This window comes from Hetaerina americana, unplaced genomic scaffold (genome assembly GCF_022747635.1).
Source record: "Hetaerina americana unplaced genomic scaffold, ioHetAmer1.1.p SCAF_10, whole genome shotgun sequence".
In the NCBI taxonomy this organism is placed as follows: Eukaryota; Metazoa; Arthropoda; class Insecta; order Odonata; family Calopterygidae; genus Hetaerina; species Hetaerina americana.
Window position 1 is genome coordinate 17423225 of NW_027286070.1, and position 27141 is coordinate 17450365.

Consider the following 27141-nt stretch of genomic DNA (forward strand, 5'->3'; position numbering starts at 1 on the left):
GCTTCTTAGTCGTTGGTTAATGTCTCAATTTTTTTACACAAGGCAGTCCTTTTTTTTTAAACTCGACTTCATTCGCTCTCTGGCGAACACTATCATCCAAGATCGACCATTCTGCCCAATGCAGGGAGCTGGTCAACTATGTGAATAATAAATACAGGTAGTGGGAGATGGAATCCATCTTGACATACAATTCATGCAGTTCTCTCTTGATCCAAGCTAGTCTTGCGGTTGTGCTGGAAAACTTTGCTGTTGAAGAATTGGAGCTACAGATGACATTGACTTACTTCAGGGTGATTCTGTGAGTGAGGCACTGGCTGTTGAAAAATGTGTTCAAAGAAGCAATCCGATGTTCGATGGTCAACTTCCGGTTGATTCTAGCATTCATTGCGTTGCTGGCACACCTGATTAACATAACAGTTTCAGGTTTAACTTTGTGGATTTCCTTCATTATGAGGGTGAGAAGGAAACTTAACACTTAAACAATAAAGATTTAATATTTCACGACCATGGTTTCGATGCTGCACATCATCATCAGGTAACATACATCAACAATTTTCAACTTATATAGTCTGGCTCCGAGAGGGAAGTAAGGGAGAGGAGAGGGGGTAAGTTTAGTTTAGGTGCAGCTACCTATTAGTGATCTAGGGTTGGGATGGCGAAGAATTCCATTTCTTGGCTACATTTCACTCAGGATACAAAAAATATTCTCCAAAAACAAAATCAAGACAGCTTTTTACAACACACATACTTTGAAACACATAGTAGGTTCCCCGAAAGAAAAAATTGACATAATACAACAAAGCGGGATTTATAAACTCAATTGTGCAGACTGCAATTCCATCTATATTGGACAGACAGGAAGGACATTTGATATTAGGATGAAAGAACACCGTTCATGCTTCACAAAGAAAGGCAACAGATCCCAATTTGCCGAACCCTTCAGATAAAAATCACACCAGTAACTTCACAGCAGACATTCTTTACGCTGAAATGAAAGGATGCAGGTTGAATGCTTTGGAGGAATTGGAAATTTGGCTTTCCCTTCTGTCTGACAGGTTTGAGGGGGTCAATGAAACATTATACCTCTCCTGTGTCCACCTTCTAAAATTCTTGAATGACTCAATATCTTTCCGCACCATCCTCATCCCCACCAAGGCAGTGATGATCATCAACCATCCCTTAATCAAGGTCAAACCATTGTAGACAAACACCCCCATAATTAAGTGTAGTACCCAATGTGTTTGTTTTTTTTCGCCGCTATTCGTAAGAACAGTGGAGTGTTACATTGTGTTCTTCATTTAATGATCATTTAATTAATATAAACTCACAAATTTGAGCCAGTAACCGTCAAATACATACCTTCCCCTCTAGGAGCCTGACTATATAAGTTAGAAAAATGTTGATGTATGTTAACTGATGATGATGCACAGCATCGAAATCATTGTCATTAAATATGAAATCTTTATTGTGGAAGTGTAAAGTATCTTTTTTACCCTCATGTTGCCCTTGATAGTAAAAGAGTATTTCAGTGACATTGTCAATTGCCTTGACTGAATACAGTAAGTACATGGATAGGATGGACCAAAATCTGTCCTGCCTCCATATAATCACCCATGGGAAAAATTGGTGGTGGCCACATGTAATGTGGATACAGCTGTGCATTATGATGATGTGGAGAAGGTATATCATGGGACGATATTTATCAATTGGACTTAAGGAGGCAGGTAGTTCCTATATACCTGTCAGTGTGGTACTGTTGAAAGGGGTCCTGGAAAGACTATTTCCATTCAAAAATGAGTGAATAATACCATTTGCAGTGATACTATGGATGTCTTCATTGCTGGTATAGCAAACACAAAGAGATATCATGGTGCATTCTCAGCACAATTAGGTATCCTCCAGTAAAGTGCTAGAGTTCTGGGGGCAAGTGCCAACATGGTGGCTAGAGAACTTTGTTCATCCACTGGTTGGCCTACATACCTGTACACGAGTAAACTAAGCCTGTGTAGGCATTATAGATTATACATGATATTATAACACACTAATCTATTAAATATTGTGCATCATACCTAATTATTTTAATTGGCATTCCCGTCCATTCATAAATATTAGAAACAGTTCACTCCTTTGTTAAGAAAACATATTTTAATACTTTCATACAAATGTGGGGTTAGCAAGTAATTTCAGCTACATCAGCAGAATAGCATTGCCACTAAATAAATAAAACATTTTCTGGCATCGCTTGGTGGAAAATCTTCATATTGAACTTGAAATTAAACCACTTGACTTTCCCTCATAGAAATCTTCAAGAGAAAGCTCTTTTATTTCTATACGGAAACGCCAATGGGTTTAATTTCAAGTTCAATTGCCACCTAAGTGTAAATAAAAGGGATATTAATATCCTTTATTGGTCATCCACCACCGTTTATAATATACTAAATCATCTTAAATCAATGAAAGTAATTGGACAATCTCATGTCGGGCTACTTCATCGACTCTTGTTTCTTTATTTAACCACTCTTATTGAACTGGATTATGGCAATAAAAGATAAGAAATTTTCAGACATTTCCTTGGTGCAATCGTTATACCCTCCTCGTAGTCACCTTTATTTCCAAAAAGCCCATGAAATTAGCATGACTAGCTATTCAAGAATGAACGGCGTTTACTCTAAACTTATCTTTGACTTGGATAGTTGTTGATATTACAAATCGGGGTTTCGCAAGAATACCGTTTAGATTAATTGTGCTGCGAAGATGTGACAAGCCGATCTCATATACTTTCTCTACTGTAATTAAAGCGTTCTGTAAAGAGGTTTTCGCTGGTTAATTAAATATATAACTAAATGAATAATATTTTATGTAACATCGATGTTGTCGGTTCTGTATTATGATTCCCTCCTTATCCCGTTTCGCAATTTCATTGGTTACACTTCTAAGCCGAACGCGCCATTGGCTAATATTGGTTACCAACGTTACCAACTTATTCCTTGCATTTTTTATTTTCTTGTTGGCTACATTACCAACTCGCAGAAAATTTCAAACGACAGCAGGGGCTTCATTGTTGTTGCCTAGGTGCTTATGGTTATTCAAGTGTTTTTAAAACATCTCGTTAAACATAAATGATTAACTTCAAAGTTAAGTGATATAGGCGGTCCCCATTTGGGTATAGAAATATCCGTCACTAGTCTCCTGAAGCTGGAAATGGAGGAAGATAGTTTCACTGATGGAGATGAAGGAGAATCTCCCAGGCCAAAAGTACAGTTTGATACTGGAAGCTTACCAGCGGAAGAATCGAAAGAATGTGAGATAATTCCCACTTAGTCGTGCACATTATTCATGCTGCAATAATTGGCGCCAATCAAAATACCAACTAATTTCAGCAGATACATCTCAGTTAACGGGAGCAGAAGGACCCATGAAAGATGTGAAGGAGGTCGATAACAATCGTAGCAGTAAATTACCAAAGGAGTTGAACGCACTCGTAACTATACATATATGTTTTGGCATGTTTCTTACATTTTTCGCTACGATCAACAAGCTTAACTTTATTTTCAGATTGAAAAAGTCAGAAAATATACCGTATTATATGGGCTGACATCGGATCATTGGCGGGATTTAGATATGAAGCCGGTAATAAACTTTTTTGAAGATTTAAAGGAAGAAGTTCTCACCCTTTATGTTGAGAACCTACTGCTTGTTGCCAAACTAGGCTTTCCAGAAGTGCCTACGGACTTCGTATTTTATTATTTGAAAAGAAAAGGCACGGAAATAACTCCTTCAAACTTCAATGAAGAAGTTAAATTCGGGAGTACGGATTACAGTGCCGATGGGTGGACTCTGAAATTAATTCAAGAGGTGTATGGCCCTTACTTTTTTCAAAGCAGAAAATTACCACCAAGTATCCTTGCCGTTCGTTAATATCAATTGTTTCCAGAATGAAGCGTTACCATTTATTTGCAATCAATGAAATAATCGTTGTAACCCTAGCGTGCATAAAAACTGTGGAAGTTGCAAGAAGTAACTACATAATTTCATGATTTTGCTATGATATCTGTGATTAATGACTTATCCTGTATCCAATATCAGCTGCTCTTATGTTCAGATATCCAGTTTTAATTAGGGTCTTTCAATCAATGCTGTATATAGAAAAATGGACTTTTCTATTCCCAGCTCCTTTCATTACCTTATTGCATTGACTGCTCTCTTATAATATGCAACAAAATTAAAATTGCTCCTAGAATCATCTCTTTGACATGTGAGTGAGTAGATATATGCTTTAATCATGTCTTTGAAGCAAACTCCATTTTCCATGCACACCCTCAACAAGTATTCTCCATTATCACTTATTTGCAGTAGTCAAAAGTCCCTACCATTTTAAATAGGCATTTCTTCTTATACCAACTCATTCATAAATTTCTCAAAGTCTTATTACCTATTCTATCTCCAATGTCTCACTCATTCAAAACTTTCCTTCCTGGGGATCGACTTTGAGGGCCCAGGTTCCAACCCCGGGGGCGGTAGATTTTTTTTAGTGGTATCCCGATCCCTACTTGAGGTGCTTTGTGGAGAGAACTTTGAGTGAGTATGATGTCCGTCGGATGGGATGTTAAACTGCGGACCCCTTGGCATCATTTGACAATGGTAGGCAAATGCCGATGCTGGGTTTCTCTCTACCCTTCCTTCCCCATCCATCCCTATTGGCACAAATGGCCTTAGCTGTCGGTCGCTTCCCCTTGAAAACTACTAACTCATAACTTTCCTTAATTTTTCCCTGTAACCTTCATGCTGCTACCCTCACCATACTGTGGTGCATAACATACTGCTGTTACAATGCTTTGAATACCAACTTTCAATTGAACCCTGATGAATATCAGAGATACTAACTTATATTTCCTTGCATGCATCTTAACCGTATCAGAATCAAACCTAAATCCTGACTGCCTTGTGAACTATTGCTAACTCCAGTTTACAATACGAAATCATGCCCATGAATTTCAACAACATCGTATCCTTTGCACTTAGTTTCTATTGAAATAGGGCCTATATTTGTCACACAACCATTTCATTTACCAACCCTTTTCCTCTCTTTGCATGTCTCGTTCCAAATGCTAATGGTCCTTGTAACATTGCTGTGTTCATTTCATGATGGGCCATTCTTATATGACGTACCCTTACAGTCATGGGTCTGGTTAAGAGAGGCTTTTGTTAAACTTGTATGGGTAATGAAAGATAGTATAGCTGAGGTTTTCAGCTTTTAGCTTACCTGGGCCACACAGAGCATTCTTTGCTAATACTCATGGCACTCTACCAATCTGATGTGGCAGATTTTTGCCAGCATGTCAAAAGTAAATTAAAATGCGTGACATAGGCTGTTTCTGTTTATGGCATGATCCTCACAGGCACTCTTTCAACATTCAAAATAACAAAGTACCCCTTCTGTAGCTACTGTCTTGTTATTTCTGCATACCATTGTATGTACTGCGTCACTCGGCGACAAGTAACATACTGGCACAAGAATGTGACTGAAAGAGAAAGAAAAGGTGTCATACAATAGACTACTGCATGTTAACATTATAAAGAAATAAAAAGCATTCCCAAGTCACAATAATTACTTCAATGGTTGGCTTTATTAGAGAGTTGAGGATAAAATTGCATCAGGGCATGAAATTCACATGTCAAGATGGGAGAGCCTTTGAGCTGCATTTGGTTTCCCAAAAAATTACATAATGTAGGTTTAGTTGAGGGAGTCATGGGGCAATGCCTAAATTTGGGTTCAGGAACAACCATTCAGTAGCTGAATGGTCCACCCATTTGACTACTATGCCTGCTAGAAATAATCAAGGAAACAAACTTAGTAGATGAGTAAAGAGCTGGCTTTTTTCTTGAAGGCAAAGTCATCAATCCATTAATTTCTCTAGTTTGTAGTTCAACAATGTTTCATATAATCACGCAGATTTTCCTTACCTCTTTATAGTCATTAAAAATGACATATGTATGGCTTTACATCAGTTCCTCAGTAACTTAACAGTCATACATTACCAAAAATTTGGTTTGACTGTTCTTTATTTGCCAAATGATGGGCTTGAAAAGTCTTTAGAAGAAGCAGTTGCTGATGTAGATTTAATTAAAAGATGGGAATGTAAGTGATCAATATTATTTTTGAGATTCCCTATGTTGTCATGTTGGTATTTGTCACTTCCATTGTATTATCTTTTAAACAGGTGTCGTCATTCGCTGGTTTAAACAAATTGAGAAAGTCTTGAAAGAAAGTGAAACAGGATTCAGTGAAGGATTTGGAGATCCAACAGATTTTTATGATCTGTGGCTAAGGAGACGTAAGACTAACAATAGTGCTAAGTTAATTTTCAGGAAATGTTTGCAGAATATCCCGCACATTCACATTTAATGAATGAGTTTAGGATGGTTGCTGAATTCACCAATGAAAAATTAGTTTGTTGGGTTGTTTCACAAAACAATAATGAAATGACTGCTCAGTGTAAACATCTTCTTGAAAAGTTTTTGCTTTAATAAGGGCTTTAATATTCTGATTTTCTGCTTCTTGAGTTTATTATAGTAAACATCTGTTTTTCATCCTTAATCTTTAGATATATATGTTTTATCTATCTTGCCATAAATTTATTTTTTGTTCATATACTTTTTATTATTTTTACTTGATTTTACCCTAATTCCAGGGAGGAGAGGTTAATTGCCTAATTACTTAGCTATCCTAAAATGGGAAGGAATGTCCTGTCTTTGGCTAGCCAATATTTTATGTATGCCATTGTGGCTCCCAGAAGCTCAAATTTGTGGTATTGTTGTTGATATTTGGAACTAAGCTTTTCCCAGTGAGCAGGAGTTGAATGTTAATTTTATTCAGCATCAACAGATTTATGTTTTGTAGTTTATTCCAAGGAGTTGAAAAATAATCCAAAATAATCTACATTAATAAATGAAGATGAATCCGAGGCAATTTAAGAATTGAATCCAAACCAAGATGAATGATGTTTTATTTTATCTGCAATTAAACAAGCATATGTGAAAAAAAATATTCTCTGTCATTAACCATTAATAGATCAGTGATATTCATCTATTTATATATGTAATGAAAACATAATATAACTATTCTTTGAGTGACTTTTATTGTCCCCTTCAATGGATATCCACAAAGTTAAATGTAGCTAAATGAATACAAATTGTGTGTCCAAAAATGATGGGTTCACCTCAATTCATCAAAATCCATAGAGGCCACGAAGTGTAACCGTTTTTTAACATTATAGTATATCTAAACTTTGCAATGCTACTTGGAACCGTATCCAAACTTTGACACTCTTCTATTTTGTATTTATTTATTTAATAAAAACAAAATGTAATTATTCTTTTAGTGAATTCTGACACTCCGCATTAATATGTGTTCCCAACGATGAGACTAATCTAATTTGCTCTCTTTTCTGCATCCACCCATCATTCTCAGTCCCAAAAATATCATTTTCATCCCATTTCATTAAAATCTTTTGGCTCATTGCCAAAATAAAGGTTACTGGAGTTGCTTATTTTATACAGGTTGACCTCTGGGGTTTCAATCATATCATCATGTATTCACCCGCAGACCATCCGCAGATATGGTATAAATAATTTCTTATTCATTAAAAAACAAAGTACAGAGTATCATATTAGTAAATTAATAAACTCTTCCAGTGTGTAGTATTCATAAGCAGCATGTACTGTTTGTGCAAAATCTCAAAATAATTACTTAATTGCCACTGTAACTTCTGTAACTGTTATAGTTATTAAATAATTAAGCATCAAAAGCACAAAGGTGATTATGAATCATCCTTTAATATAGGATATGTAAATGTATTAATAGTTGATTGAAATTATTTACAGTTCATAATCTTTTTGGAATTGAGCATCAACTGAAACTTCCGACTGTTGTCAAAATTACCAGGGCACTTAATAATGCTGGCTCATCATTTACTGAACCCATTGTTGCAATTATTCCTACAGTATTGGTGAGTTATTGGTTTATTGTTGTATTAGTAAAATTCTATTTATAGAATACTAATAATTTAGGCGTAAGGGGTCATTAAGGGTAAAGTACCTAAATTTTTCAAAAACTTGATTGCAATTCAAGGTATGTTTTTATGTACTGTAAAATGTGCTTGTACTATGATTTGCAAAATGGATGTAAAAATTTACTTGTGATGGGAAGAGTGCATAGTGATATCTAGCTCATTGTTGAGAGCAGTTAATGTCGGCATGATCAGGTAAGCAAGCCAATCCTATCAAGGCATTGAAATGAGCAATCACCTCATATTGCCCGCTTAAAGGGAGAAGCACTAAAGCTAGAATGCATATGAATGACTTCGGCATTGAGTAAATAGCACTGCTTCAAGACCTTTGAAATAATTAATCTATTTTTGATTTTACCATTTTCTACAGCTTCTAAGTACTGTCAACCCATTTCAATACTTCAAATTATGTTATTTGTCAAAAATAAATCTTTATGGTGGAAATCTGAACATGAGTATTTTTCATTAAGGAGAGAAATGCTAAATACGCGGTAACGTATTGTAATCAGGTTTCAGGGATTTGATAATAGAAAAAATGTATGCCCAAATTTATGGATTTAATCCCTGTCAATATTCTAAGAAACTGAGTTTTCAATGTATAAATAGACAAAAGTATTGTTGTAGGAAATATTAAATTGTAATAAGTATGGCAACACCCAGGTACAAGTTCCTTTCAATTGTGTAAATGAATAACAGATACCTGTACCAAGTGGTCAGTGACTGTCGCTATGGTCTTAAATTGACTCTCAATTCTTCTCTGCCCATCTCCTTACTCTTGGAGTAATGTTTAAATAATCAGTGTCACTATAAATTCGATGGTATTGGATTGGAATTCACCAAACCCACCCTATTTATTAAATGAGTAGGATTATGGTATTAGTTTTATCATGGAATTATATTTTATTTTCAAGGGACAATATTTGTTATGAAAGATAACATACACTTTTTACCACAACTGGAATAGGTAAGCCGAGATGGCTTGTTTCATCTGGGGAACAATTTGTAAATTCTGTGTGTGCACATTTTGGTATATGTGTTCTCATATGCTAATGTGCCTTGCATAAAATATTTTTATTGATTAATCGTAACGCCAGTATATTTTTTTATCCCATTCTATTTGGTTTACTTAGCATGACTGATTCTGAGTTAGCATGAGCAAACTAGGCAAAAAAAGAAGGCAATAGATAGATATTTTGAAATAGATGTCTCTATTTCTAGTTGGCTCAATATTGCATCCATGAAGAATAATTTCCTTGTACTCATTCCCAGCAAGCTCATTCAGTTAGTCTAAGGTGTTAAAACCATCGAGCTTATTCAATGAGTCAAGAGCATGAAATTCAGTGAGCTCCTTTAGTGAATCAGGAAGATGAAAATAGTGGGCTTGTTCAGTGAGTCATGAACACCAAAAAAGAGCAAACTAGCTCCAGGATTTGGTATATATCTCACAGGAGCTAGCATTATCATTGGCCCATCATGAGGTAAATATGAGAGGTTTTTACTGAAATTTGAGGCCAGTGAGAAAGCTAAGGGCTACAAATGGAACACTTGATGGTGCATTGGAAGAAAGAATATGGTGGCAAGTACTAACAGTTCATTATCAGTCCTGAGGTGAATTGTCTGTAGTGAACACCTCACCACGATGAATCTCTATTCATATTAAACCAGTATTTTAATTTATTGAAACTGTATATTTGTACCTCACTGTATTAAAGTCCCAGCAGATAGGTTTTTGCATACATTTTTGTGATAATTTCACATTTTTGAAAAACCCAGCACAAAGAATATTTGATGGTCTTCCGATATTTGTCATCTTGTGAGTAAATTTATTCATATTCATTCGGAAAGAATCATTTAATTAATTTTCTCATGGTGTTCGTTCAGGTTATGGGACCACTTTCTTTAAGTCTGTATTGGCATTCACAGTCCTAATAATGGTCAAAAATAGCAAATCTGTGGGATTTGTGGGCAAATTTGTGTTGTAAGTGCATTAATGACAATTAATATTTTTTTTAAGTGAACAGAAGTTCACTGTTTTAACATAAAGCAATAAAAAAATGGATTTTATTCATTGTCTAGAATGCAATTGAAGAAGCAAAATATAATTTGAGCTTTCTAGAACTTCTCAATGAACCTTGTAGAGAATTGAAACTCCTCACTAGCCCTGCTGAAATCCCTAGCAAAATACCAAATATTATAATGACGATGCTGGTGATATGGAATGCTTCCACATACTTTGGTGAAAGGTAAGAATTTCTATTATTATTGACCTTGTCTATTCATTCATGTGTTGACTTATGTTTGTATTATAACTTTTTAATATCATGAATATTTCATTATTCCATTGTCCTTCTTCGTAACAGGGATAAAATGACACCTATATGTTTATCTCTTAGTAATTGTGTTCTTGCAATATGTGCGACTCATGTAAACATAAATGAGATTGCCGAAGGGAAAACAAGAAGGGTGATGTGTCAGTTGCAGGAGAGTATAGAGGGTTGCCTGAAGTATAGACTCACTTACAGAAAAGTAAGGCGTTAAATTTATCACTGTGCTCTACCAACAGTTGTTCATTTGTTTAATATATAATACCAACAATTTTCTTTCGTGAAGTCACTGCTCTATAGACGAGATATTTAGAAATTTGAAATCGAGAGAAAGTGGCAGTAATGGAATTATCCAGTACTTGTGGAATCCTATATATCTTAAAGCAAAAGACTCTTGTACCTCCACAACATTAATGCTGAATCTTATACCCGAGTTACATTAATATCTGACTTTCATATTAATTTGATTTGACATTTATTTCTTTTTCAGTATACTGATGTAAATAAAAAGCATGGAAAAACAAACTGGAATCTTGAGGAGGACGTAATTTTCAAAGATTGTGAATCATTCCTGGAACGTTGTAGAGATGCACTAGAAATCTGTAGAGATATGATTTACTTTGCTAGGTAAATTATTTGCCTGTAATGATGTAAAATGTATTTCAAAAGCTCAAATTTTAACTAATAATTACCCTCTAATGTCAGGATTGATGAAACACAGGATATTCCAAAACCTACTTTTGGAGGATGTCAATGGCAAAAGAATGAAAAAGTTATGGCTAAACTTGAAGAGCAATATAAGGGCATATTAGGAAAAACTCTTAAGCACCAGCATATTATGCTTGATACTAGATCTTTGGAGTGGAATGATGTTATGTTGAAGTGAGTATATATTGATAATTTCTGTTGAAAAATAATAATTTACTTTTAATTGATACAGAGTCACGACCATATTATGTCCGTTAAATTGATTCATTGATTGCTGAACTGTTTTCAGTAAGGATAAATTTTACATAAAGGCAATGAATACTGAAATAATAAACAATCAGAGAAATTGATAGAGGAAACTATCAATGACTAATCTGTATAAAGTGAAAATCTGCAAAAGTGAGAAATGTCATAATTGTTATGTACACTGGTCACCTCTCTTCATCTAGCCCTTAGAATGGCTAAACATTTGAGTTTAAAATATGAACATTTAATTAGGGAATAAGATGTATTTATACTATAACTGATAGAAAGATGGAAATATTTTAATTTATCCTGCTTCAGGCTTTAATTTAGTTACCATTTAAACATCACAGACTGTAAATAATCCCTTTTCCTTTAAATCTCCTCATATAAATCTCCCCTTTGCTCTCTTGCTAATATACCACTGCATACTTCCTGCAGACCTTTTTTTATTAGGTATGGAACCATTACTGTATTTAGTTTATATATCTTTAAGGCTCTGATTCATGTGAAAGTTAATCTAGAAACTTACCAATTGAGACCTAATATCCATAACTACGCCACAAGAGGTAAATCAAATGTAAATACTACTTATTGTAGATTGTTATCAACTTGCAACATATTTCATAAAATGGGTATACGACTGTAAAACTATCTGCCTACTCAGTTGAAATCAGACTGTATCCAGTGTTTCAAGGGCAGGGTATATACCTGGTTACTTGCTCAGCCACTTTACTCATTGGATGAATTCTTTTGTGACAATCTTCATCACATTTAAGAACTTACATTTATGCATTAAATAACATTTATATTTATGACATTTAATATGGTTGTATCATTTTTCAAAATGAAAAAAGTATTACTATTATTATTATTATTCAAGGATCCTAGTGCATTGGAAGGAACTAATGGATGATATTGATATAGGAATTATGAGAGTAGTTAAACCCAGCCTAGGTGTATAGTTTTGTTCTTTGAACATTTTTACTGTTAATCTGTCACAATAAATCTCATTCTTTTGAACAGAAATCTCATGCTGTGGCCTAAGGAATTTATAAATTTGAATGCTGGCTCCTTGTACACCCATTTATGTATTAGCAAGCATGGGTCATTGCGAAATGTTTATCGCACCTGTGAATATATTAGCTTATCTTGAGTTTGATTAGTCACAGGACTACAGTTCAAATCTCAGAATTTGATGTGGTAATGGCATGAGAAATATCTGATCATTGTCATGTAAATTTTTCACAGTTAGCGAAGTTAAATTTTGGTTTTTTAATAGAAACTTATTGGAGTGTGACTACGAGAATACCTATAATTTTATGGTGCATGCAGTAATCTTATTGCCGATTGATGCTGATCTGTTATGCTAGTAATATGTTGCAAAATTGAAAATAGGAACACTGTATTCTCTAAGATTTTGAGGAAAATATGACCACCAGACAGAATCAGTATTATTATGTTGATGCTACTTTTGTGACAAAACCCACATTGCTGATTAGTTATAAATGAAGTGGAATTAAACCAGCCCCATTTCAGACCTGATGTGCAAATTGTTTGATATCTTGAGGAATCCTGAGTAGATTTTTAAATATGGCATCATCATGTGTGGAAGATGCGTCTTGATGTGTTTATGATGGTGTCATTCAACTCTTAACTCTGAATAAATGAGATATTTGGTATATACTTAAAAAATCTGAGTTTCTTTTTTTGGAAATTTCATTGGTTTAGATTTTATGTAGATTTGATAACCATTGTGCTGTTTTACTAATAATTATTCTGAAATTGAAATGACTATAAATAAGCACTGAAAAATTTTTCTCTTGGAGAACAGATTAATTTAATTAATGCGGGTGACTATTTATATTCAGTAAGGGTAAAATAAATAGTCAGTAAGGGTAAAATAATCTACTAGGGCAATTAGAAAAGTTCTCAGAATGGAATAGAAACAAACGACTTATCTCAGGGAAAGTTTTCTTTTATTTTTAAAAGTAGTCTCCGTCTACACTAATGCACATGGTCCAGTGATGTTCCAATGTCTTTATCCTATCTTAAAAATTAGATGCAAAATACCCATCTACTTTGGCTGTTAGTTCTTTGTTTGGAGAGAATATTCGCCCACTGAGGAAAATTTAGAGCTTAGGGAAAAGATTAAAATCTGATGGAGCCAAATCAGGCGAACTTTTGCCATGACAATAACACTTGTGTGTGCATGTCCATTGTCTTGATGAAAGATGACTTTTTCCTTGCCAAACTTGGCCTTTTTTGTGTATCTTTTGCTGAGGTGGTCCAGTAGGTTAGCGTAGTGTTTTCCAATGATTATTTATATATAAGTGGGAAGATAATCTATTAGCAGAATCCCTTTTGTATCCCAGAAAGCTGCTACCATCACCTTTCTGGGAGATCATATTGCTTTTGCTTTCTTTGGTGGCGGTGAATCAACATGTTTCCACTGCTTTGACTGCTGTTTTGTCTCTGGGGTAGAGTAGGGGAGGGAAATATTTTCCTTTACTTTCATAACTTTATTTAAGAAGCATTTAATCACTGTTCAAATCTCAATTGTTTCCATTTTCATGAGTCACCACACGGGAACAGCAACAGAGAGGCATCCACACAAAAGATCTCTTCCCAGAGCACTGACGGCGTACATGTTTACACATAAAGGATGAAATATTATTATACAGGGAATTTGTTTTGCTAGCACTGATATCTGGTGGTGATTCCTAGAACCTTTCAAACCACCCCTGTATAAGGAAGTGATGATCCATTTTAAATATGGCAAACAAAAATTCATAGTGTTATTTAGCATAAGAATAACTATTATTGAAGGTGTCTAATCTATTTTTAAGGTAGGATTTGGTTGGACACACAGACCGACAATCATTACATGTCTCACCTATTATGATACATTGTGTTACTTTGCTCTATAAATCCACCTATCATGATGCATAATGGCACCTGCACTTCTTCAATGCCATATAATTTTGGCTTCCCTTCATTCTGTCAAACATACCATTTTCATCCCTCAGCCTCATTTGATTAGGATCATCTCCTCTATCAGTCTTCAATATCTCATCGCTAATCAAAAGGGTCTGTATCCACATTTCTTGCTATGTTTGACTTTCTTCCAACAATCCTCTCTCTTCCACTAGCATGCTTAGGATTTCCGTGTTCTTTTACCTTTCCATTCATTTCACTCTCCCCATTCTTCCCCACATTCACATCTAAATAATCCAAATTTATTCTTAGCCTATTCTATGTCAAACAAAACTTTGATCCATGTCAAAGTTCTCATTAAGTATACCTTAACATGCTTACTCTATGTTTTTGTCATCAACTCCCTCTTTTTATAATTTCCTTGCCTAATTAATGTATTTCTTTTTATGACCATACTGGTTAGACCATCTTTACTCACAACACTTCCTAGATAGATGATCTCTAGTTTATGCCTTCTAATGTTAATGTTTTTCGTAGCCTTCCTATTTCTTGAGAATCCCATTGCCTTCAATTTCTTATGATTAATTCTCTTCCCATACCTATCCCCTATTGTTTTATATTCATTGATTCTCATCCCTTATCTCTCACACTACTTTTTTATTTGTCTCTTAATTGTAGTACTTTGGTTTACTGACTAACTAAAGCTCGATAATTCATGAATCTGATTTAATGAATTCCTGGCTTACATTCATTCCTACTTCTAGTCCCTCCCAAGACTTATACCATTCCCTGAAGTAGTAACTCTAACATGTGGGTGTTATCTACCCCAATGACTTTGGAATGAAAGACGTAACTTAGTAATTCCACACATATTTTATTTAAAACACGACCTTAGTGGAAATATTTGTCTTCTGTTTAATGATGTCATCTTCTGGGATCATTAGTCTTTTGACTGACTTAATAATCTTGATTTGAATCCATTTTTTACAGGTACAGGCAAGAGGTGAAACATATTGAATCAGCTCTAGAAAATTTAGCCACTTCAATTTTCAAAAAAGTGGATTGCATTGAAAAAGGAATTGAGGCACTCTTTAGTTTCCGTCAATTTATTGAAAAACCAAGTATGAAAGCATTTTTTCAGAGAAAATATGCTGATGTAAGTTATATTTTAAATTCTTGTGAATAATTAAGATATTTCTGCTTTGGCTGAAATTTCATATTTGCATTGTGAAGAGGTTGAATAATGATTGCATGACTCAATGAGTCCACTTAGTTCATGTATTATGATGAGTATTCTTGTATGTTTTTAAAAGAGATATGAATTGAATGTACAATTTTTGAACACTCTTAGGATCTTATTAATTTTTGAAAAGAGCTCCAAAACTTATTTGGAACTATTTCTGAAGTATCAAATTTTGAAACCGCGCAAATTCCACTTTTTTCCAACAGATTAATTAATATAGTTTAAACAGAGACAGATAGTGGTAGATGCGTTTAGACTATTACCAACGTAGTCTTATCCATTCTTGATATCAGTTTTTTGTGAGAACAATATGTATTTCTTCTTCTGATGGTAGTCCACTAACATAAGGGTATGTATTAAACCTTGGGTTTATGGTGAAAACTAATATTGTAGGTTCTCTTTGATCATTTTTATTTGATAGAGTGCATTTAGCATTATAAATGGAAGAAAATTTATCAAAATGACATGTACCTAACATCTCAATGCAACCTCATTTATAAACATAGTTCTGACCTGACAGGTTTTTTGCTGTTTCATATGCAGTAAGTGCTTGATAATCCATACTAACAGATGCATGAAGAAGCATGGATGATCAAAAAACATAGATAATCAAAATACAAGGAAAATGGTTGTGATATAAAAGGATATATGTGTATAAAACACTTAGATGGTGGAAGAAAATAAAAAAATCGAGCACACATAATGAGAGACTAACATGAGGGTTATTGGTATTTTTGGTGGCATAACCCACCTTCTTCAGTGGAAGGAAGGAGAAGACAGGAAAAATGTAAATTTCAATAGTTGCCTCACTCCCATTCTCTAACTCTCCAATTATAGTTAAAACTCTCGAGCAGGCCTGCATATGGCTTTTTGAAACTTACCTGCACCTACCACTCAATGTTGTTCCCTGAGCACATTTCCCTCCTCCCTTTTTGTTTTTTCTCCTCTCCTCCCCCTCTTTCAACTGCGTAAGCATTCCTTCCCTCTCTCACCATTCCTATTTATTTGCCTGCCTCCTCAGTCTCTTCCTTCCTTCTACTGAAGAAGGTGGTTGTGCTACCAAAACATTTAACATAATCCTCATGTTTGTTTCTTTTTTGTTTTCTCTAGGTATTTTATTTACTTGTGCCATCCAAGTGTGAAATATTACTTCATGAACTTTTCCAAGTTAGAAAATATCAAGCAAGAGGTAGAGAAAGGAAACAAAAATATGCTAGTGCTTTACAAAATGAAATAAAAACTTAGCAAAGATTATTGCAATGAGACATAGTTTAAAATTCTCAGTCCCATCAAGGCAGAGGGACGAATTTATCTCCTGTCACTGCCTGTGGCTTCTCAATAAAACCTGGTACCAAAAAATTCACTCAGCTAAGGTGAAGTTGAGGGTACCCAGAGTCACCCAGAATTGGACCTGGGGCCTCCAGTCAGTAGCTCATTCCTCTACTCATTCCACTACTTCCTGTACTACTACACTCTCCTGAATGATAGTTAAAGAGCAATGCATACAGATGAGAGGAAAGTCAGTAAAGGTTGTCTGTAGAGCTGAAAAAATGGTATGGGAATGTTATTAAATATAGAACTGGTTATGGATAGAATTATATTTGTAGAAATAAAAACATATCTAACCAAAATTATGATAATCTAACTGTATATGCTAAAAAGTAATTATAAGGAGGAAAATGTGGATAGTACTTATGATGAAAAAGGTGAAATACTTAGGAGAAAACAGGTAATAGAGATGAAAATGTTGGACATTGTTGAATGAAGGGAGAGATGGGAGGATTAGCAAGGCGAGGTATGTGCAGTTGTGGTCAGAGTGGGTCAACCTAGTGGGATCGATAACGGGGAGTTGTAGTGGATGCAGAACAGATGAGTACTAGAATATTATTTGTTGTTATTAAAGCAGATTGAGTCAATATTGTGATAATTTTGTTCGTAAGTACTTACCAGGAGGAAGAGGTAATTATGTAGATTTTATGATCTATTGGAAGCAATAATTAGGAGCAAGGAAGGAAATACTTAATAATCATGATGTTTTGAAGTAGTGTGGTTGGTTAAAATAGATGCTGTGGAACCAAGGGTGTACAGTAGGAGCAACAAATAAATGCTGAGAGAATTCAATCAATTTTTCAGGAAAAGTGGTCAACCATAATGTACAGTGTGTGGTGGTTATCTCAGGACAAATTTCAAAATGAATTTCCTGCCATATCGTAATTCCACTGGAGGTTGCGATTGGTGTTCTTGAAAGCTATAGGCATCTAGTAAACAGTCATAACCTCAAAATGGCTGAGATGTTACATACAAGTGCGGAGTATAATCAAAGAGCTACTGTTATCAAAAGTGTTCGCGCTGGGCATTTGCCCAGTGAAATAGTTCAAGTCTTAGGGTATCCCAGATCAACTGTTTACGATACTGTGGCTAAGTATGGTGCTTTGGAAAAGTCTGGGAAAGGTTTCACTAACCCGGCAAGGAAACCTCATTTGAGGAAACGTTCAGGTGCTGATTTCAGAGGAATGTTGCAAATTTTTGCAAAATTTAAAGATTGTTGTGAAACTGTGGCCTTGGGGAGACAATATGTCTTCATCGGGATGGTGCACCAGCTCATAAAAGTCAGTCAGTCCAAAACTGGCTCTCAGATAACATTGACATGTTCTGGTCAAAGGAGTTCTGGTCCCTGAGTAGCCCGGACTTGAACCCCTTCAACTATTGTTTGGAGTGTAGTTGATAGAGTTACCAATAAGATGAGGCACCCTAATGTTGCATCTCTACGCACTACTATCGTAGCAGTATTTACGAATATGGACAGCACTGTTTTAAAGAGTGCGTGCGATCAATTCAGGACAAGATTGGAGGCGGTCATTGTAGCTGAAGGGGGTTACATTGAATAATGTTACTCTTGACAGATACCACTACTTTATGCAAAAGGATTTCCATTTGTATTTTTTTGATACATTTCCTTTTAAACAAAAGTTTCATTTGTCTGGATTCAACTGCCTTACCCTTTACAACTGGTTTAAACTAATGCACAGGCATACATAATTAAATGCGCAAAATTCCAGGATATGAAACGTAACATAATCTAATTGTTATTTGAAAATAACAATTAGATTATGTTACGTTTCATATCTAGAATGATGGCATGAATTTTCAGTTTTAGAAGAGTAAAAGCTGTTTTGATCATAATATATTGCGCATCAAATATAATGAAAGATTTAAAAGGATTAATTGATGATGAAAGAAGAGAAATTTGAATATAAAAGTGTTATTGAAACATGCAATATAAATCTGAATCAGGGTATGTGGATAGGAATAGTGGAGGAGCATCGTTTAATGATCTTTTGTAGTCATGTTTATCAAAATAATAATTGCAGAGGAATAAATATAGTATCACCTGTCTTGTCACCCAAAATTTTTTTCAGCTTTTACAATTGAATTTACTTAATAATTTAGTGATTTGCCAAACAATTCTCATCAGGATGTACACATGTATTTTTAATTCTATTTTATAGGTCCTAGAAGTATTTAATAAGGAAATAATTTGTACAAAAACGGAACTTGCCCAAAAGAGAATAAGGAAGCCTTTTAAACTACCTCCATATGCTGGTGCTGCTTTTGTTTTGAATTCAAGAATGGAAGTGTTAAAGCAGGAGTATGAAGTAAGTGTAACCTTAAAATGTTAGCTATTCTTAGCCATGCATCAACATTCTATGAAAGTAAATATATGTAATTTTTTGTTGCCATTTGGTCAAGTTTTTAATTTTTGCTGAAAGAGGTACTTAAAGTTGATTCTTTTGAGTTTTCTACCATCTGAATCCATTACCACCTCAGCAAGATAATGGTAGCTCATACGTAACATGTTATTTAGGTCAAAATGTTGTTATCATTACATTGAATTTTTTTAGCAATAGTGATAGAGCGGATGCTGAAGAGGGTGGGTGACCTCCAAGCCTCCAAACCTCCAAGATGAGGTGACTGTATGCTAGAGCTTTGCTTTATAAAGAGTATCACTTTAAAAATGTTTATAAAGTATTTATTCAAATGTGTAAGTTATGGATGGCGTATTTTATATCCTTTCATTTCTTACTCATTACAATCTCTGTTAAGATTTTCCAATAAAATTATTATGAGCATGTATGTTATGAAAAAGGGGGCATGCATCTTACAGGAGCCCCAAGTATCTCAGGCCTCTGCCATTTGTGCCAGACAATATCTTATAGTTTAAGGCCTTGAGGATGGAATATGCATAAAAGTGAATAGAGAATTGGTACCACATTGGTGTGTCAGTTCAGGACAGATTGCTTGAAAATATTTCTGCAAGTTTAACGCTAGGTTTTTTATTATATGTCCCATTGTTTAGGAATGGAGGAAGAAAATAACCAGAAAGATGGACCTTTTGGTCAGACCACCTCAGCTACTGTCACATGAATTCAAATAGGAAGGAAAATGGATTACATTGTATTCTCCTTGGAATGGAATGAATGGAGGAATCACTCCTCATGGAAGGAGAATACGATGTATTGTGTTCTCCTTCTTTAAGGAGTGATTTCTCCATCACACAGCTGTTAAGACATTCACCTAATTCTTACTGGTATGACAAGGAATGGCTGCCTTCAGGTGATGATGAAATGACTCAACTAAGCCATTAGCTGCAGAGTAATAGGCTGCTGTGTGGAATTGAGAGGTCCCAGTTAGCTGAGACAAACCATGGAAGAGTTTACTCTCATGCTGATGACCCTGATACATTAGGAACTTAATTGGAGTTTCAAATCAGGAAATCCATCTCGCAAAGAAAACCTTAGAAACTGCCTATGCCTGAATGTCAACTATAGGGAGTGCCTCTAGCCTCCAGGTGAAACGGTATATATGCATGCTAGGCAGTAGCAATAAACTTGGAATAGTGGAAGGGGGCAAATTGATATTTACATGCACTGTGCATTTGGAGGGATGAAAGAACTACCATGGTTACAAGTTGAGTTTCCTTGTTGTGTTGGCTCTAAATGCACTCAAGGGTTCATGTCCTACAGTCTTGTTTTACTGCTAACCTTGCAAAATGCCCATGATTGGAAGATATCTCGACCCTTGGGTGTGCCAAGTTATGAGAAGTCAAAAACTTGCTTCTGGAACTGATGGAAAACCAATGGGATGGCTATTGGTGTAGAAAATCACTCAGCAGGTAAGACAAGAGTCTTCCTGAGCAATAAAAATAATGTTGTTAAGCAAGGAAGGAATTCAGTTCATCATCACTATTATACTTAAGCAAGGATAAAACATCGTCAGCCATGTGATAATGTGTGTGTTCTTTCGAGCTGTATCTGCATTCATTAGTGAAGGTAGAATGAATACCTATTACTTTGTGTATTTGGTTGTTTAAGCGAGACTACCTCATTAAATAAAGAACACAATGTATATTTCCACTGTTCTTTATTTTCATACAATTAGTTTCAAAACTTAGGGGTCATAATCAGGTACAAATTAATCAAGTTGCAGTCCATTTATATACCATTCATGAGGGAGAAGGGGGGTGGGTGAGAGAAGGGGAAGCAGGGAAAAGAAGTGGGGTTGTGATCAACGTAGATGGGAAAGGCAAGAGGAGGGGTGTTAAGCATCAGGAAAGGCAATTGGGGGGTTCACAGTCGGGGTGGGAGTAGGGGGTTGGGTCTTTCTTTGAAGTAAAGGGATACTTCCAGGATTGGGGAGAGGTATTCAAAGAATAAATTGTTAACCAAATGACCTGTTTTTAAATTCTTTCCGATTTTCAGCTCTTCCCACTTGTCCATCCTCATTCCTTTGTCCATCTGGTGTATGAGTTCAGGGTTGAAATCACTCCTATGATTTTCCTCCCGTAGATGCTCGGAGAAGTGAAATTGCTTGTTGCAATTTATAAAACAGCATTTATGTTCCTCTGCACGTGTTTTTAATGATCTTCCTGTTTAGCCTATGTATATAGACCATTACAGTCCTTACAAGTTAACTTATAAATGCCACATTTATTGTATTCCTACTTTGTCTTTTGTAGTATTCAAGAATGATTTTAAGTTATTCGTATTGTATAAAGCTATTCGAAATTTTTCCCTAGGAAAGAGGTTGGCTATATTTTGTGAAATCAATCCATAATAAGGGAGTTTACACCATTTGTAACCTTTTCCACCTACATTACCTGGTTTTAAACAAAACATTGTTTGCTTTAAAGGAACGTTTTCTTTGCAGAATTTTTTCAATTAAATCTTCTTTTTAGCCATTTTTCATTGCTAAATCTTTTATTGAGACTACCTCACCTCAATCTAATGTAGGGTGCTGTGAATCCTTCGTGAGTTTCCCTCCAGTTCAGGGTTTCAGCCTCAAAAATTTAAAAGGCTAACTCTGCCATTATCGTCAGGGCATTGAACATCATTGCCCCAGGGTTGAACAATGCCCTGAGGGCAATGTGACACTAGAAATCAAAATGTGTACAGATGAAACCAGTGGAAAACCCACAAAGACTTCAGCTCGATTGTGCACCGAGAAAATACCAAATACATCTACCAGAGAGAGTCCTAAAAGTTGTTACGATTATAGTTGAATTAATTTAGGAATAGGGTGGTAAATCTGCAGCCATTAAGAAGAGAGATGAACACTGTACATATTAATTGAAAACTGACAAATTGCAGCAATGGGAAAACATGATGGCTTACTGGAAAGGCAAGGAGGAAGCACGCCTGTATGAAGTCACAGGACCGAGTGCTTTGGTATGTCCAAACCTCTGCCTCTCACTCACCTGAAAGTAGCTACGAGGGTAATCCCTAAAGTACCCAACTCAACAAAGAAAACACAAAAATTTTGGAAAAAAATGTATTTATTTTTCAACCTAATCACCTTTGAGCTCTACACTCTTCCTAGCAATGTTCAATAAGTTTGATACCCTATTCATAATAAGACTTTTCTTGTTCCTCAAAACAGCTATTAACTGCCGGCATCACTTCTTCACGGTTGGAAAATCTTTGACCACCAAGCCATTTTTTCAAGTTTGCGAGCAGAAAATAATCTGAAGGGGCTAAATCTGGCAAATAGGGTGCATGAGGTAGGAATTCAAACTTTAATTAATGAAGTTTGGCCATTGCAATAACGAATTTGTGAGCTGGTGCATTGTCTTGATGAAACAACACCTTCTTCGTAGCCAAATGCAGCCACCTTTGCCTGATTTCTTTGCTCAAACATGGCAATAAGTTAGCGTAATACTCGCTGTTAATAGTTTTTCCTTATTAAGGTAGTTAATGAAAATTATCCCATTCGCATCCCAAAAAACTGATGCCTTGACCTTGGCTGCAGATGAAACGGTCTTCGCCTTCTTTGAAGCCGGTTCTCCCTAGTATTAAATCACATAACGATGACCAATTTTCTCCATTTTCAAATATTTACTGAAAACATGCACTATTGATGGCTGTCAAACAAATACTAAATTACATGGAATCTTCAAACTTGAAACATATGCTTTATAGATTGCTTTCTAATTACTTTCTAATACAGTGATATTTTTAAAACAACCACCTCCATCTCTAGGTAAGGCCGGGTACTTCTGGAATCTCCCATGTATGAATCTTCCACCTTTCACTCCATTGGTATACTATAAAGCTTAAAAAACAAAATCATCCTTTAAAATGCATCACACGAGCTTCTGTAACACTTTGATATTTCAAGTGGAAAGATGAAAGCTAAGTTAAATATTAAAATAAGAGTTGATGAACTAGAGCAAGTGGAACGGTTTACCTATTTCAGAAAAGTTTTGAATGGAAATGGTCATAGTAGTGGGGCATAAAAAAAAAGAATTGCATTAGGCAGAAGCCTTAAAAGGAGGATGGTACTGATAACTGGGAGATTGAGTAACGATGTCAAGAAAAGACTTAGAAAATTGAATATGGAGCATCAATTTGTGTAGCGTAGAGACATGGTTGTTGATGCAAGATGGTAGGCGTGCATACATTGGAGGATTTTAAAATGTGGATGTGGAGATGGATAGAATAGGTTAAGTAGACTGAAAGGAAAACAAACGAAGGAGTTTTAGACATGGTGGGAAGGTGAGGGCATTTTTGGGAGAAATCCAAAGACGGCCGGAAAGATGGATGCAGACCAATATGATGTTGAAGATTGTGATATAGGGATTAGGCAAATGAGGAAGGGGTGGGAATAGGATGGGGATGTTGGACAGAATGAAGGGAGGAATCAAATATGTAAAGATGAAGAGGGGCTTAGTTGTAGAGCAGAATGTTGGGTTGTGCTTAGTTAGGAGAGGCTAGAAAATGTTTCATTGAATCATTGCATAGTCTGTGTTTACTCAAAACCTACCTTAAACAGTAGAATACCAATAATAATAATCTTTCAGTACATGGTATTAGTTAGCAGTAAGAATTTTTGTTAGGAGGACTATTTATATATTAGAGTAAACTTACAAGCTTGAGATTGACAAATATTAGATGTCAATTTTCTAAATATTTTTGGAGCAAATTCCAATAGCTCTTGGTCCTCTGTTAATATTTTTTTGATGAATTTTTGGTTAATTTTGCATTATTTGGTTTAAAGTTAGCTAATTTAAAATAAAATTGTAGTCAAACAATAGAGATGTAGACGATAATACTTGAGGATGAGAGAGGTTTATCCACCTTCAAAGTGCATACTCTTGCTGTGAATCACTTCTGCAAGAGTGACCTCCTGTCATGATCAAGCTGACATATAATAGCCTAAGTATAAACGAGAAAGCCTAATAACTGATGGTTTGAAATAAGCTTAGTTACCTGGTATTTGTTTATCTCTGATTCATATGTTTTTGACTCCTGTTCGTTTCATTTGGTTTTAGACCTCATCTGTTGGGAAAATAAGAAGAGGGAGGCAGCCTTAAAATACTGTTTTGTGCAGAAACCATTAGTTAAACCTCAAAAGGCATGCCTAGTTGTCATTACGTAAATGAAAAGATTCTAGAGAGAGAAAGCTAGTGGTCTATGACCGTGAATGGAACTATGATGCATATTCTCCTCGAGGTACTCGTCGCCTTACTCTGAACTCCTTCCCTTGAAATCAGAAGAGAAGGGGATTCATCGCCCCCTTTCTACCGTGAGGCATTAGAGGAATCCGACAATAAGATGCAGGCCCTCATTTTCAATGACAAATTGGGAAAAAATTAATGTGATACGAGTCTATATTGTGTTTAATGAACTAGGAACTAGCATAGGCCTTGGAGACCCTTGTAAGTAGCGGAAGATTCATAAATTTGTATTTGATTGTTCTCAATTTGACTTGTTTACATTTTACAAGCTATTTTATATGTTTATCTTAATATATTTATATGCTTTTGTATATTACTATATATTTAACCAATAAATGCATGTGTATATATAAATGCACGTGTGACTATATAGAAACCAGTATACATCATATCATCAATGCAAGCATTACGTACCCATGGTCATACTCACACACTACATATTCCTTTTAAATCTAACTGAAGGTAATTATGATTTGAAATTTTGCCTTCTAGGTTTTAATGAATACCCATTGGTTGCCTATGGATGAATTGTTGTTGCCTCTTAAAGAAAACTTTGAGGCTCTTAATACCCTGGTGAAAGATCGTCAGAAAGAGCTGTATGGGGAATGGCGTGGTTCAATGGACCATAATATTCCAATGCGATTGAATCGACCAATAATTGCAGTCAGTTCCATCAATCCTGGGAAGTTAATACCTAATTTTGATGTGTAAGATATTCTTTCTCTTTCATTTTAAGTAGTGTCAGTTCATGAACATAGGTAAGTAATGACTGTGGTGTTCCCACTAAATTAAGACTTTCCTTTCCTTTCCTTTACTTTCCATTTGAAAATTATTCATTTTTCATCTGTAGGTTAGATGATTTAAGGCAGGTATTATAATGGTTTACTTAATAGGGTTAGCTTTACTTGTATTACTTACTTGTTACATAAAGTCATCAATAACTGGGGTTAATTGCCATATTAAGTTTAAGCATGCTATGTCAATTACCATTGGGAGCATCCTTTATTGAGAGAGTCCAAAGGCAAGACATTTGCCCTCCCCTTGCACCAGAATATTTCTTTCCAAAGCCAAAAGTTACTGTGCTTAAATTATTATTATAACTGGCCGAGAGGTGTGGCCTCTGATAATTCTACCCATGATGATATACCAAACATGTTGCAGTCATTTGCTACATCCTAAGCCCTTGGTATGGCAAGTACCATATGAGTCATCTCATTTTTAATAACATTCTTCAATGAACTTTTCCTGTATTGTAAACCAGAAACATTATTTTGCCTCCTCTATGAACTCTTAAATTTCCCTGATTTAAAAGGCTGTATTAACTTTATAAATGCATTTCTCTTTAGGCATTTGAGAAAACTTGCTACTGAAATCAAATATTGGAAAATGCTAAGTTTTGATGTTCCTCCAGCCCTCAAGGATTTTTACGAAAAAAGTAGTACTTATCAGATGTTGTATAATCGTGTGTTTGCTTTTACACGAGATTATAATTTCTTAAGCACTGGTAAGAAGCTGGCATGAAATGAATTTAGTCTTGATTTATAACATGAATATACCAACTCAGAATGCATATTATAAATTTAGAATTACGTTGAATGCACCTTCATAGAAAACTAATCTCACATTTGTTTACTTGCAGTTCTCTCAGATTCTGAGCTTGTGCTCTTCAAAGAATTGGTAGTGCTAATTGACGACAGAATACATCCAGCTTTAACTTCAATAACATGGTTATCACCAGATATTGAAAAATTTGTAGATGAATGCTGTTCCCATTCTCTTTACGTAAGTACTTAGCATTTAATTTTTAACTGATAATGATACGTAATTATCAAGGTTGATTCATCTTAAATGTCAGAATGTCATGCTAAAGTGCTCAAGACTTTCAACTGTCAGTATTACTTGGAAGCCCCTTTCACGTATTGATGATTACACTTATCCTTGCATGACATATTACTTTCTTTACATTATTTGATTCTAAACGTCAATGATAAAGATTAATATAAATTCGTATTTATTTTCTGCTAACTGGCAATAATAGAATTATAGTTTAAGTAGTGTGAATTTTAAGAATCATGCATCAAAATTGGTAGTAATAAAAATAATAACTTTGTTGTTCTGTTTGTCAAATACATTACATGAAATAGAACATGGTCAGCAGGATAAGGAAAGAAATAAAGTGGTAATAATGCACAAAAAATTATTATGGGTCGCGGTAGTCCAGGGGGTAGAGTGTTGGAGTACTGACTGGAGGGTCCCGGGTTTGATTTGGGCAAGTCTCTGGGCACCTGCTGCTCCGCCCAAGTTATGTGATTTTTCGGGTACTAGATCTTCCTGGGAAACTATATCCGGCACAGGGAAAGGAACCGGCCCCCCTACCCTGAATTATGAATTTCACATGCCGTCGGGCTTACTACTGGGTAAACTCTATCATCACCTACCAACGACCTTCAGGTTGATTACTGTGTTTATGGTTTTTTACACAAAAAATTACTGCACAGAACACAACATCACACAAAAGTCATCATTCTAATTACAATTTGTCAACTAAGAATTCATCAATACTGTAGTTACACTTGAGGAGTAATAAGGACTTAACTTCCATTT

The 27141-nt window shown here is 35.3% G+C and overlaps 1 protein-coding gene across 1 annotated transcript in view; it reads left to right on the plus strand.

Annotated features, from left to right (window-relative positions):
• The first annotated feature begins 3201 nt into the window (after window positions 1–3201).
• Window positions 3202–27141, plus strand: part of kl-2 (dynein heavy chain 2, axonemal kl-2) — a 132153-nt gene continuing 108213 nt past the window's right edge. Inside the window, exons 1-14 of the mRNA XM_071598906.1 lie at window positions 3202–3301; window positions 5975–6139; window positions 6222–6335; window positions 7885–8009; window positions 10146–10312; window positions 10430–10595; window positions 10884–11020; window positions 11099–11275; window positions 15272–15422; window positions 19034–19180; window positions 22172–22249; window positions 25030–25244; window positions 25884–26041; window positions 26177–26319. Of these exons, the coding sequence (XP_071455007.1) occupies window positions 3202–3301; window positions 5975–6139; window positions 6222–6335; window positions 7885–8009; window positions 10146–10312; window positions 10430–10595; window positions 10884–11020; window positions 11099–11275; window positions 15272–15422; window positions 19034–19180; window positions 22172–22249; window positions 25030–25244; window positions 25884–26041; window positions 26177–26319 (2043 nt within the window). The remainder of the gene's footprint in view (window positions 3302–5974; window positions 6140–6221; window positions 6336–7884; window positions 8010–10145; window positions 10313–10429; window positions 10596–10883; window positions 11021–11098; window positions 11276–15271; window positions 15423–19033; window positions 19181–22171; window positions 22250–25029; window positions 25245–25883; window positions 26042–26176; window positions 26320–27141) is intronic.